Source organism: Marmota marmota, unplaced genomic scaffold (genome assembly GCF_001458135.2).
Source record: "Marmota marmota marmota unplaced genomic scaffold, marMar, whole genome shotgun sequence".
In the NCBI taxonomy this organism is placed as follows: domain Eukaryota; kingdom Metazoa; phylum Chordata; class Mammalia; order Rodentia; family Sciuridae; genus Marmota; species Marmota marmota.
Window position 1 is genome coordinate 52,670,827 of NW_025999842.1, and position 14,072 is coordinate 52,684,898.

Consider the following 14,072-nt stretch of genomic DNA (forward strand, 5'->3'; position numbering starts at 1 on the left):
TTCTTTACTGCAAATCTTTCAGTCAAGGCACTGCTCTAAACTGTAATTATTCTGAATACTTACCTATATGAAGCTAGGAAAATGTTATTAAGGTTAAATGAAATTGAAAACTCAGAGCATGTGCCTCTGTATACAAGCAAGGCCCCAAGTTTAATCCCCAGTACTAAAAAAAAAAGTAGGCCACGCGGTTATAACATGAGAACCCTAATAGTAAACTATGTCAAACACCTCACTAGTATTTTATGGTAGGCCAATACAAACAAATAAAACAACTTTGTTGAACAGATTTTTTTTTAATATAGTAACTATGTGTACATGGACAACTGAGAACAGGGAAAACCCCCAAATTAATGTTTTAACAAATTACAAGCTGTTGCTAAAAATCATATGCTTGGATTTAAAAGAAATCATCCAACAGATAACAGTCTCTCAGAGAGATTAACCGATCCTTCCTATAAAACCAGCACATTGTAGTGGTATAAATTTATCTTAACACTCCACATTAAACAAACAAACAAACAAACAAAAAAACATGTTTCCTCTCCTTCTACATTTAGTTATTAGTTGTCTGTTACAAGGGAAAATAACATTGAATTTATATCGGCAAACAAAAGTGCAAGTTTGTACAGCGAGGCTCAGCAGCAAAAGTCAACGACAATGAAGAGTGGAAAGCTGATGGAAGCGGTGCAGAACAAGGACCTCCACGGAGGTCCCTGTCCTGTGTGCCACGCACAGTCAACATGCCATCATTTTTTCATTGCTCTGAAACGAGCAAAACCAAATTCTTTTTTTATTTAAAGACATATTAAATCTTTATTTCCCCCCGCTCTCCCCCACATAATTTGTGATCAGGTAAGGCAAAGATAAGTCCCCCCATCATCGGGGACAGCAGCAACATACAAACTTCAGAAAGAGACCTGAATCATCAGTAACATTCTCTCACGGTGACATCAGAAGGAGTGCATCTAAGAAAGAAAATCTGCAATGTTTTCACATTGTTCTAATTTATTTGATTTATCTGGAAAACTTTATAAATACATTATTTAAGAGGAAAGTAAATATTTTCTTGCTCTGAAAAAATAATGTTTTTCACATTCTAAAACTTGTTAGGATGCTTCTGGAAAAGGAGTTGTGAGAAGAATATGACAGCTGGGTTTGCAGAATGTCCATGTACAAGTTGCATTTACAAGAACCTGGTTATCTGCCTATAATTTGCCTCTACAAATAGAGCTCTTTGAAACATTTAAACAGGTTTAATTTAAACTCCTTTCCTATTCACTCTACTTGTAGAGCAAAGAGGTACTTATTTTTCAAGTATTACATTGTAAAAGATATTTTTTTTGCCAATTTTATATGTTACTCTTTTAAGACCAAAATATCTATGTGAAAAATCATGCCTAATCATCCCATGTCTTTTACTGTCAAATGCTCTTGTCTTTTAGAGAATGCAGAAAAATAATGATTTGCTAATAAGAAGGAGCATACCGGGAAAAGCCACTTTAAAGTACTGAAGGATACGGAGCATTTCTTTCTTCCTATTGGCGAAAATTATTAGAAAAGCTATCCAGTCTGTTGTCTTTAGCTGGTTTTAATAAAGTCTTTTTCAAAATGATGGTCACGAAATCTTTAGAAAACTCGAGGAGGGGGATGCTCCTTCATGGCGTGAAAGGAATCCCATTAATTGTAGAAATTCTTACTAAATTTCTGCTTTGGTTCTTCAGAAGAAATGCTCATATAACTTCTATATGGAGAGAGAAAAAAAAGAACAGATTCATAGCATTTGTCTAAAACATTAAAGAATACTACAGCAATATCTTACATTTCTAAAATTTTACCCTGCAGTTAAATGCATTGTCTTATAAGAACAGGCAAATGCATTAGGACCACAGCCTTGTATTTAAATGAAATAGAAAAAAACATACGTCCTTTTCTTTAGTTCAATTTAGGCTATATCATTTACATTTCTAAACTGCATATATTGATTGCACTTTTCTAGAAGGGATTTAAACATTTTTTGGGGGGTCTTATATTCTTAGTACTTGATGCTTTAGGGCTCCAGACTTAAGTTGGAGGCTAAATAAGTGTTGATAGTCATGATAAATAATCAGGAACTTTATTAATCAAGATCATAGATACTGGGGTATGTCTCCCAGAGAAGGTATGGAAAGGTGAGAACAGTGAGAATGGATTTATAGATAACTCAAAAGGTGAGTCAAGGCCTGGCAAGTAAAGCAGAAAACATATGGAAATTCTGTCCTTCCCTACGAATATGTGACACGCCAAAAGAGGAAGCTGCATGGAGCTTGTTTCTACCATCACAACATTAATCAGACTGTTCCTTGAAACTTCGGAACCTGAAAGTCAGACTAGGGAGAGACTTTACAGAACTCCTTTCAGAGCCTCTTAGAAGATGGAGTCCAATGAAATTCTATTCCCAAGGTCAGCATGCTGGAGGAGAAAAAGAGATGAGCTTCATGGGTACTCAACATTGGTCTTTGCACCCTATTAAGTTTTTTGTTACAAAGATTTTTTTTTCCTACTGGGGAATTAATTTAGGGGCACTCTACCACTAAACTTCATCCAGCCCTTTTTATTCTATTTTGAGAGAGGATCTGGCTAAGTTGCTCAGACCTCAAACCTGGAATCCTCCTGCCTCAGCCTCCTGAGCCTCTGAGATTACAGCCATGTGCTACCACGCTAGGCTCCCAGAAGGAATCTAAAAGGCAAGCAATTTGATCAAAAATAAGTCTATACTGACTGACTCCATTAAAATATTCTATATTTTTGCTGGCACAATGGTGCATGCCTATAATTCTAAAGACTCGGGAGGCTGAGACGGAGGATTCCAAGTTTGAGACCAGCCTCAGCAACTGAGTGAGACCTTGTTTCAAAGTAAAAAAGGCTGGGAATGTGACTCAGTGGTTAATTGCCCTTTGGGTTCAATGCCCAGTACAAAAAAAAAATCTGCATTTTTAGCCAGTCCTATTCATAATAGTATAAAGAGATGCTGGTCAGCATGTGAAAGTGATCTGGGAAAAGAAATCAACAAAATTCAGACAGGTTTGAAAAGAGAGGGAGGAGGATCATCCTTTTAAAATCAAGGCAGGCCTCAGCAATTTAATGAGAACTCATCTCAAAATAAATAAAAAGGGCTGGAGATGTGGCTCAGTGGTAATATGCCCCTGGGTTTAATCCTCAGTACAAAAACAGAACAAAACAAAACAAAAACCACCATAAATTAGTGCACATTAATTACACAAGGTAATAGGTTTCCTTGTGGCATATTCGTACATGCATGTAACACATTTTGATCCCTTCCATTCCAGTCCAGCTATTGTTCTTTTTGTACAAAGACTCAGGTCAAGTGTGAATCCTAGGAAACGTGTATAAAGTGCATTTTAAGCAGTTTCAACAGCAACTACAGGGATGGAAGTTCCTTGGGCTCAATGTGATCTTAGTTTGGAATACTGTTCTTATTACCTAAGTCATAACTGTCCATCACACTATTTTTAGAGACAATGATATATGATCCAGGTTGCCAAACCTAAATAAGAAAAATGGAAAAGACATACACAGACTGAAAATGGGAAAAATCATACCACTCACATGGACTGCGGAAGCAAGCAGGGGTTTCCATACTCAAATCAAATAAAGTAGACTTCAAACCAAGGTTAATCAAAAGAGATAAATATGGACATTACATACTGCTCAAGGGAACTATACACCAACAAGACATAACAATCATAAATATATGTGCCCCAAACAATGGTGCAGCTATGTTCATCAAATAAACTCTTCTCAAGTTCAAGAGTCAAAATGACCACAACACAATAACCTTGGGTGACTTTAACACACCTCTTTCACCACTGGATAGATCTTCCAAACAAAAGTTGAATAAAGAAACTATAGAACTCAATAACACAATCAATAACTTAGACTTAACTGACATATATAGAATATTTCAACCTTCTCTAAATAGACCATATACTATGCCACAAAGCAACTCTTAGCAAATATAAAAAAGTAGAGATACTATCATGCATTTTATCAGATCATAATGAAATGAAATTGGAAATCAATGACAAAATAAAAAATAAAAATTTCTCCATCACCTGGAGACTAAACAATATGCTATTGAATGAACAATGAGTCACAGAAAACATCAAGGAGGAGATTAAAAAATTCTTAGAGGTAAATGAGAACATAGACACAACATATCAAAATCTCTGGGACACTATGAAAGCAGTACTAAGAGGAAAATTCATTGCATGGAGTTCCTTGCTTAAAAGAAGAAAAAGTCAACAAATAAATGACCTCACACTATATCTCAAAGCCCTGGAAAAAGAACAACAAATCAGTAGCAAAAGCAGCAAAACAAAAAGTTGGTCCTTTGAAAAAATAAGTAAAATTGATAGACCCTTAGCCATGCTAATGAAGAGAAGGAGAGAGAGAACTCAAATTACCAGTATACGTGATGAAAAAGGTAATATCACAACAGACACTACAGAAATACAGAGGATAATTAGAAATCATTTTGAAATCTATACTCCAATAAAATAGAAGACACTGAAGGCATCAACAAATTTCTTAAGTCATATGATTTGCCCAGATTGAGTCAGGAAGTTATACACAATTTAAACAGACCAATATCAAGTGAGGAAATAGAAGAAGCCATCAAAAGCTTACCAACCAAGAAAAGCCCAGGACTGGATGGATACACAGCTGAGTTCTACAAGATCTTTAAAGAAGAACTAATACCAATACTCTTCAATTTATTTTAGGAAATAGAAAAAGAGGCAGTAATTCCAAACTCATTCTATGAGGCCAATATCACCCTGATCCCAAAACCAGACAAAGACACATCAAAAAAAGAAAACTTCAGACCATAGGTGCAAAAATTCTCAATAAAATTCTGGCAAATCGTATACAAAAACATATCAAAAGGATTGTGCACCATGATCAAGTGGGATTCATCCCTGGGATGCAAGGTTGGTTCAATATACAGAAATCAATAAATGTAATTCATCACATCAATAGACTTAAAGATAAGAATCATATGATCATCTCAATAAGATGCAGAAAAAGCATTTGAAAAAATACAACACCCCTTTGTGTTCAAACACTAGAAAAACTAGGGATAACAGGAATATATCTCAACATTGTAAAGCCTATCTATGCTAATCACCAGGCCAACATCATTCTAAACGGAGAAAAATTGAAGGCATTCCCTCTAAAAACTTTCACCACTTCTATTCAATATAGTTCTTGAAACACTGGCCAGAGCAATTAAACAGATGAAAGAAATCAAAGGGATACAGACAGAAAAAGAAGAACACAAACTGGCACTATTTGCTGATGATATGATTCTATACCTAGAAGACCCTAAAAGTTCCACCAGAAAACTTCTAGAACTAGTAAATGAATTCAGCAAAGTAGCAGGATATAAAATCAACACCCATAAATCAAAGGAATTTCTGTATATCAGTGACAAATTCTCTTAAAGGGAAATGAGGAAAACTACCCCATTCACAATAACCTCAAAAAAAAAAAAAAAGATACTTGGGAATCAACTTAATGAAAGAGGTGAAAGATCTATACAATGAAAACTACAGAACTCTAAAGAGAGAAATCATAGAAGACCTTAGAAGATGGAAAGATCTACCTTGCTCTTGGATAGGCAGAATTAATATTATCAAAATGACCATACTACCAAAAGCACTATACAGATATGGAAATCAATGAATGTAATTCATCACATCAATAGACTTAAAGATAATGCAAGTCTTATCAAATTGGTATTCCTCATAGAAATAGAAAAAGCAATTATGAAATTCATCTGGAAAAATAAGAGACCCAGAACAGCTAAAGCAATCCTTAGCAGGAAGAGTGAAGCAGGTGGCATCACGATACCAGACCTTAAACTATACTACAGAGCAATAGTAACAAAAACAGCATGGTATTGGCACCAAAATAGACTGGTAGACCAATGGTACAGAATAGAGGATACAGAGACTAACCCACAAAATTACAATTATCTTATATTAGACAAACGTGCCAAAAACATGCACTAGAGAAAAGATGGCATCTTCAACAAATGGTGCTGGGAACAGGAAATCCATATGGAACAAAATGAAATTAAACCCCTATCTCTCACCATGCACAAACTTAACTCAAAATGGATCAAGGACCTAGGAATTAGACCAGAGACTCTGTGACTAATAGAAGAAAAAGTAGGCCCTAATCTTCATCATGTGGTATGGAGACTTCTATAGCGTAAGAATTAAAACCAAGAATCAATAAATGGGATGGAATCAAGCTAAAAAGTTTCTTCTCAGCAAAAGAAACAATCTGTGAGGTGAACAGAGAGCTCACATCCCGGGAGCAAATTTTTACTCCTCACACATAAGATAGAGCACTAATCTCTAGGATATATAAAGAACTCAAAAAGGCAAGCACCAAAAAAACCAAATAACCCAATCAACAAGTGGGCCAAGGACCTGAACAGACATTTCTCAGAAGAGGATATACAATCAATCAACAAGTATATGAAAAAATGCTCATCATCTCTAGTAATCAAAGAAATTCAAATCAAAACTCTAAGATATCATCTCACTCTAGTCAGAATGGCAGCTATTATGAACACAAACAAGAATAAGTGTTGGAGAGGATGCGGGGAAAAAGATACACTCATACATTGCTGGTGGGACTGTAAATTGGTGCAGCCAATATGGAAAGCAGTTTGGAGATTACTTGGAAATCTGGGAATGGAACCACCATTTGACTTGCTATCCCTCTCCTCAGACTATACCCAAAGGACTTAAAAACAGCAAACTACAGGGACACAGCCACATCAATGTTTATAGCAGCACAGTTCACAATTGCTAAACTATAGAGCCAACCTAGATGCCCTTCAGTGGATGAATGGATTAAAAAAATGTGGCATATATACACAATAGAATATTACTCAGCAATAAAAGAGAATAAAATCATGGCATTTGCAGGTAAATGGATGGCATTGGAGAAGAAAATGCTAAGTGAAGTTAGCCAATCCCCCCAAAACAAATGCTGAATGTTTTCTCTGACATAAGGAGGCTGACTCATAGTGGGATAGGGAGGGGGAGCATGGGAGGAATAGATAAATTCTAGATAGGGAAGAGGGGTGGGAGGGAAAGAGACGGGGCAGGGGATTAGCAAGGATGGTTGAATGTGATGGACATTGCTATCCAAAGTTCATGTATGAAGGCTCGAACTGGGTGTCCACATACTTTATATATAAACACAGATAGGAAAAATGGTGGTATATATGTGTAATAAGAATTGAATGCAAAAAAACCAAAGTACATGTATAAAGGCATGAATTGGCGTGAGCATACTCTATATACAAAGATATGAAAAATTGTACTCTATATGTATAATAAGAATTGTAATGCATTCTGGTGGCGTGTATTTAAAAAATAAAATTAATAAAACTAAAAAAAAAAAGAAAAAAGAAGAAAAATGGCAAGAGAACATAAGGGCAGTTTTCAAGTATCTGCAGACCTGAGAGAAAAGAAAAAAAAAAAAAAAAAACAACTTTTTCTCCAGAGGGCAGAACTAGGCTATATGGCCTATAGGTCACGGGAAACAGCCTTGTCTGAACAGACCGCTTGCTCTGATGGTGCGTGTTGCTGCCACTGAGCTGCGCTGTGATAAGGGGCTGGCCGAGGGACACCTGCTGGGTGCCACAGACTGGGTGGGAGGACCAGAGGAGCCCTGGAAGTGGCCCACTTCAGCTCAAAACTCAACTTCTATGGTCCACACACAGTCTTTTCCACTGTGGCTAATGCTGTTCCTTAAAGAACAAAGTGTGAGATGGTGGCAGTTCATCCCCTCCTGGGTATCATACATTTCTAATGATTACAGACGGGAGTTGGTGGGAAGCTTACCTGCAGTCTGCTGTGTTTGAACACCATCTACCTGAGGCAGTGACCCAAGTGTCCCTTCATCATTAAAGGCCAAAATTGGATTCAAAGGAATTTCTGGGCTCTCACTGTTAGTGACATCTAACCTGGATGGTTTAGATCCAATTGGTAAGTTTATAATTTCTTCAAAATTTTCATTCTGAACAGATACTCCATTTTCATTTGGTTGTTTTTCCAAATTGGGAGTACTAGGGAATTTGAAAAGTCAAAATTCAAATGAGTTAGCATTAAAATTAGAAAATGCACATTGAAAACAACGATTATTTTATACATATAATATTTTGATTTTACAACTATATGATTAAAAAAACAGACTGATGCCCACATCATTACTAATAAAATTGGTGAATAGCAACATATTCGTATTTTAAATTATTTTTAGAAATCTGGGCTGGGAGTATAACTTGTGGTAGAGCACTTCCCTAGCATGCAGGAGGACTTGATTTGATTCCTGGCACCATACCAGCAATCCTGTTTTGTTTTGTTATAAAATTTATCAAATAGGATGTTTTATCAATTAGAATGAACCATCATCAACAGAAATAGATCATCATCATCATCATCAGTTCTAAGCGGTCAACAATTTCTGCTGAAGGCTGTTCATATTTTACTTGCTTGTATAGAGTAGCACCTATGTGGACCTTCACTTCAGATGAGAGGGTCTGAATGCCAAGAGGGTGACTCAATGATCTGCACAAAGTCATGCAATTGTGACCTTGCAGCCTGTAACAAGTCGGAATAGCCACGGCCAGCCCCAGACCCAGCTGACTCATCAACTCCTATGCCCACCGATTCTTTCTTGTTAACAGTCAGAGGAATAATTGCACCAGATGCTTTGAGTGACCAGCAATCAAATGTTCAGGGGACACTGTGCCCAGCAGAAACTATAAATTAAAACTGGATTTTATACTTTATAAATTTCATACTTTATTATAAATTTCATACTTTACAAATTTCATATTTTACATGTTAAGATCTACATATTTTATAAACTCCTCAATTCTATGGGAGAATACTATACCATCTCAAACATGGCTCTAGAGTAAGAACTTGTCTGCTCAAGGTCATATATTTATATTTCACACGTATATATTTTATCCTTTATAAATTTCATATTTTACTTGTTAAGATCTACATATTTTATAAACTCCTCAATTCTATGGGAGAATACTGTACCATCTCAAACATGGCTCTAGAGTAAGAACTTGTCTGGTCAAGGGCATACATTTATATTTCACACATATATATTTCATCCTTTATAAATTTCATATTTTACATGTAAAGATCTATATATTTTAAAACTTATTTTGTGAAATTAATATACATTACATATTTATTTGTAACTATATCTATATACTCCATTGATATGTATTCATATATGACTCTATTCCTTTAAAAGCCAACCAGAATTCTGTCAACACTTTCTCTCTTCAGTTTTGTTAGTGGGAGCCTATCAAAGGGGAAAGGAGATGGGGAAGGAGAATGCTTTGGGACTTGAAAAGAAAATGTGGCCCAAAGCATGAGAGCCAAAGAAGTCCCAGGGGCCAGAGGTCTCACGGAGGGGTGCAGTTAGGAGATGTTTCACTGGAACAAGGGATCTTGGTCCTGGCTGCCAATAAACTAACATTAGGAGGACACTAGGACATTAGGAAAAGTAACACTTCAGCCAGGCGCGGTGGCCCATGCCTGTAATTCCAGCAATTCAGGAAGCTGAGGCAGGAGGATCCCGAGTTCAAAGCCAGCCTTAGCAAAAGTGAGGCACCAAGCAAATCAGTGAGAACCTGTTTCTAAATAAAATACAAAATAGGTCTGGGGATGTGGCTCAGTGGTCAAGTGACCCTGAGTTCAACCCCCAGTACCAAAAAAAAAAAAAAAGAGTAACAGTTCTCCCAGCCTGAGCTAGAAACATTCATTCTGAGGCATGGAGTTTTCCAATGAAAACAAACCCTGTCTCCATGCTTGGACCATCTATCGCCCACATCAGATTCAGGTCATAGGGTATTTAATCAAGATGTTGTTTAATCACAGGATCATAGGATATTTTGCTAAAGGAAATTCACTGACTCTGGCAAGTGATTTCAAGGCTGCTTGAAACTGTGATTGAAAGGGAATATTGGTGGATATGCTTTATTTGTACTTTAAAGTCTTTAAGAGGGTTTTGATTTTTTTTTTTTTTGTACTGGGGATTGAACCCAGGGCAATTTACACTAAGCTACAAACCCAGCATTTTGAAACAGGGTCTAAGTTGCTGAGGCTGGCTTTGTACTTGTGATCCTCCTGTCTCAGCCCTCGAAATGCTAGGATTACAAGTGTGTACACCAAGTTTCCAGCTTTAATAGGATTTTTGATATAACTATCTAAAAATTTGAGTCTTTACAGAATCAAAAAGAATGCTTATTCAGTTTTTATTTTTTTTAAATTTTTTTGGGTTTTATTTTTGAGACTGGGTCTTACTGTGTTGCCCAGGCTAAACTGGAATTCCTATACTCAAGTGATCCTCCTGCCTCAGCCTTCCATGGAACAATAGGAGCCTGGCCAGATGACTTTTAGTTGTTGTTAATTATATCATAAAAAATTGTATAGTATGTTTTTTTTTTTAGATTAAGAAAACAATTTGAGAACGTTTAGTTCTCCATTGGTGGCAAACACTGGTATTACAAATGGAAATGTGCATAAAAGTTCAAAAACTCATAAAACAATTAAGTAGATTCCAAAATTTTCAAATTTACTTTTTAAAAGTCATTGAGATGGATTTTCACCATGTTGCTGAAGCTGTCCTTGAACTTGCTATTTCTGCCTCAGTCTCCCAGGTAGATGGGATAATAGGTGAGATTCCAAAAATTTTAGTCACAATTAAAAGTTTTGAATATCATTTAAAATATTTCTATTAGTTCTCTATGATTGGATATAATGGTTTGGATATAGTTGACCCCCCAAAACTCTTGAGTTAAAAATGCAGGAGTATTCAGAGGTGAAATGATCAGATTACGAGAGGTGTAACACAATCAGTTAATCCAAGTTTGAATGGATTGACTTGGTGGTAACCACAGGCAGGTGGGGTGTGGAAGAGGCGTGTCATTGAGGATGCCCTGGAAAGGAGCATCTTCCCTGTGGCCTCTTTCCCCTCTCACCCCTCACCCTTGCTTCTGTTTTCCTGACCTTGCCATGAGCTGAGAAGCTTTCCTCTGATGAGCCCTTCCACCATGAAGTGCTTGCTGCCTCATCTTGGGCCCTAAGCAATGGAGCCAAGCTGCCTCTGGACTGAGACCTCTAAAACCATGAAGCTCAAATAAACTTTTCCTTCTAAGTTGTTCTTGTTGGATATTTTGGTCACAGTGACGAAAAGCTGACTAACACTAGATTTTTAGGTGCAGGGTATGATTACTTTTAATTTTCATTTTGAAACTGCTCTTATGAGCAGGTACAGTGAACTGTACCTACTTGTGCCACCTCATCAATACTCAATACATGTTGGTATAAATGCAAGAGAAAAGTAATTTTTCTTCAATCCAATCCTTCTCCTGATTCTTGTTAGTAACTGTTTAATTCATCAATAAGAAGCTCTGCTACTAATATTATAAGAAATACTGACCTCTAAATTACTTCTATTATGGACCTAACTTGTGACTCATTAGAATATTATATCTTTCTAAAATACAATTGTCATACACTTGAAGAATGTGAATATGGTCCAGATCAGGTTAACTGTATACAAAGAAAACTTAGCCAATTATTTCCTGTAATTTTCTATAATAATTACTAAAACCTCACTATCAAGACTCAAGAAACAAGATTTTCTCTATCTCAGAGTTCAGAGTTACAAGCCCAACCAAAAATGAATGAGCCCAAATTAAAATAAATTTTAGTGTTAAAACTTTGAAATTATACTGGACCCAGGAAATTCTGGTGGGGTAAGAACAGTAGTGCTTTGCTTTAATATGCTACAATGAAAAAGGCCCCAAGTTGTTTAACTCACCTCTGCAAGGTCACTTCTAACTGATGTGAAGTGACCAAATGTGGGCTGGCTGCAGATTCTCCTTTTCCTGGAGAGTTTGTCATACTTGGAAGTACAGATACCTCTGTAGGTAGCAAAGGAGATAAAAGATTACTAACAATCTAAAAATCAAACCCATACCTCCCAAGCCAGTCTACTTGGATTTATGTCCTGACCCTGCAACTTACCAGCTGTGGAAGTTTGAGTAAATCACTTGAACTCTCTGTGCCTCAGTTTCCTCATAGATATAGTACCTAACTCATAGGCTACTGTGAGAATTAAATTTATTAATACGTGCAAAGTACTTACAATGGTGCTTAACACACTGTAAGGGGCTGAAATAAATGTTACTATTATTTTTGTTTGCACCAAGTTGGCTCTGAAGAAAAAGTCTATATTGAAACCACAGCACCTGATGAAGATAGCAATACGGTGACTTGATAGGGCTGACAGGGAACATCTTTACTGAAGGACACAGAGCAAATCACCATGGAAATACCACTTGTACAAACTCAGCTCTAGTCACACTTAGAATGATGGGGATTTCATAGATGGAGGCTCCAGTGAACTGTACCTACTTGTGCCACCTCATCAATACTCAATGTTGGGGTCCAGCTTTATATGCCTGACTTGAAAATCTGGGACAGGGTTACTTAGTTTTATATACATTCTCACAGGTCAGAGTTTCAGAGAAATCTGTGGCAGTTTATGTTTCAGCTTGATGTGAAAGAGTAACTAAAATGATTCCAAGAGAGTTATTTCACAACCTGCTACAAACTCAGTAAACTGTGAGAGGAACAAGGAGTCTGATAACTGAAGCAGAGAAGTGACTGATAATTTTAAAAATGCCAAGATTTGTAAAGCTGATGACAGGAGCCTCTGAGAGACTTCTGGTAGTCTGTGAACCCACCTGCCTATCCTAGAATTCTCTTTGTAGCACTAACACCACCTTTCAGTCCTAAGTCACATGTCAGACAGAGAAATGGAAATACTTAATCCGCAAGCCTATTTTTAGCAGTTCTAACTCAAATCCAATTTATGTGAGTATTGATAAACATAGTACGTCATCGACAGGTTTCACCTCTCCTATTGCCTTAATTCAGTCCTGGATTGAGTACAAAGAATACTGAAGGAACAGATGGAGCATCAGGAAGGTGGAAAATGAAAACAAAACCAAGGAACCATCAGCCCCTTAAATGATCTTGAATGTTGTCATGTGCAGACTAAATGGATCATTCTGAACACTCCCTGGTTGCTATGCCTGCTCATAGCCTGGATCTATGGTAACCTGCGTGGAGACAGTATGCTAACATGCAATGGGGTTAATATGCAACCACTCGAACTGTTCTCCAAACAAATATAATCAGTGCACCTACAAAAGAGCATGAAAACCCCCAAACAAAACAATCATGACACACAAAAACTGGAAGAGCTTCTCCAGAACTAAAACCAAACACCAGTAATAGTTTACATTTGAAAACCTTTAGAGTTTACAGGGAATGTTCTTTCCCATACATTGTCTCATTTGATCTGTAATTCAGCCCTCTGAGGTACTTCTAGTCCTTTTTAAATTTTTGAACAGAAAAAGAAACTGAAGTACACCTCTAGTCCTTTCTTTTCATATAAACTTGGTAGATGAGAAAACAGGCAGACTGGGCCACAAGCTATCCACCAAGCATCTTTTTGGATAATCATGAAAAACCACCTGGAGCAGAATTGGGAGCTGGTGACCTGGGCCCAAGCTGGTCTGAGTGGGGCCTGTCACTGGAGCTTAGCATCTGCAGGAACAGAGACTTTGCCTATCTTGCTCACACTGAATCTCAGCACCCACAACAGGTCCTGGCACACAGAAGGGCTCCAAAAATGCTTGTTGCCTGTAAGGGAAGGCCCTTTGTGTCACAAGAATAATGTGGTGGTGAAACAAGGAAGCATGTGAAAGACTTGTGCCACACAAGGCTGACTAGATCACAGCATTAAAACTAAGGCTGAACTCATCTTCATCTAATCCATATCTGGTTGAAAATCACCAAGAAACCAGTAAATCTAAAAATTACAGTATATATATATATATATATATATATATATATATATATATATATATATATATATAAAAAACT

General features: G+C 36.9%; 1 protein-coding gene across 1 annotated transcript in view; it reads right to left on the reverse strand.

Annotated features, from left to right (window-relative positions):
• Window positions 1-273: 273 nt before the first annotated feature.
• The window catches only part of Map7 (microtubule associated protein 7), a 144,006-nt gene continuing 130,207 nt past the window's right edge, over window positions 274-14,072 (reverse strand). The window contains exons 13-16 of the mRNA XM_048800498.1: window positions 13,787-13,829; window positions 11,938-12,077; window positions 7,926-8,149; window positions 274-1,741 (exon numbers count right to left, since the gene is read on the reverse strand). Coding sequence (XP_048656455.1) covers window positions 1,731-1,741; window positions 7,926-8,149; window positions 11,938-12,077; window positions 13,787-13,829 — 418 coding nt within the window. The 3' untranslated portion in view covers window positions 274-1,730. The remainder of the gene's footprint in view (window positions 1,742-7,925; window positions 8,150-11,937; window positions 12,078-13,786; window positions 13,830-14,072) is intronic.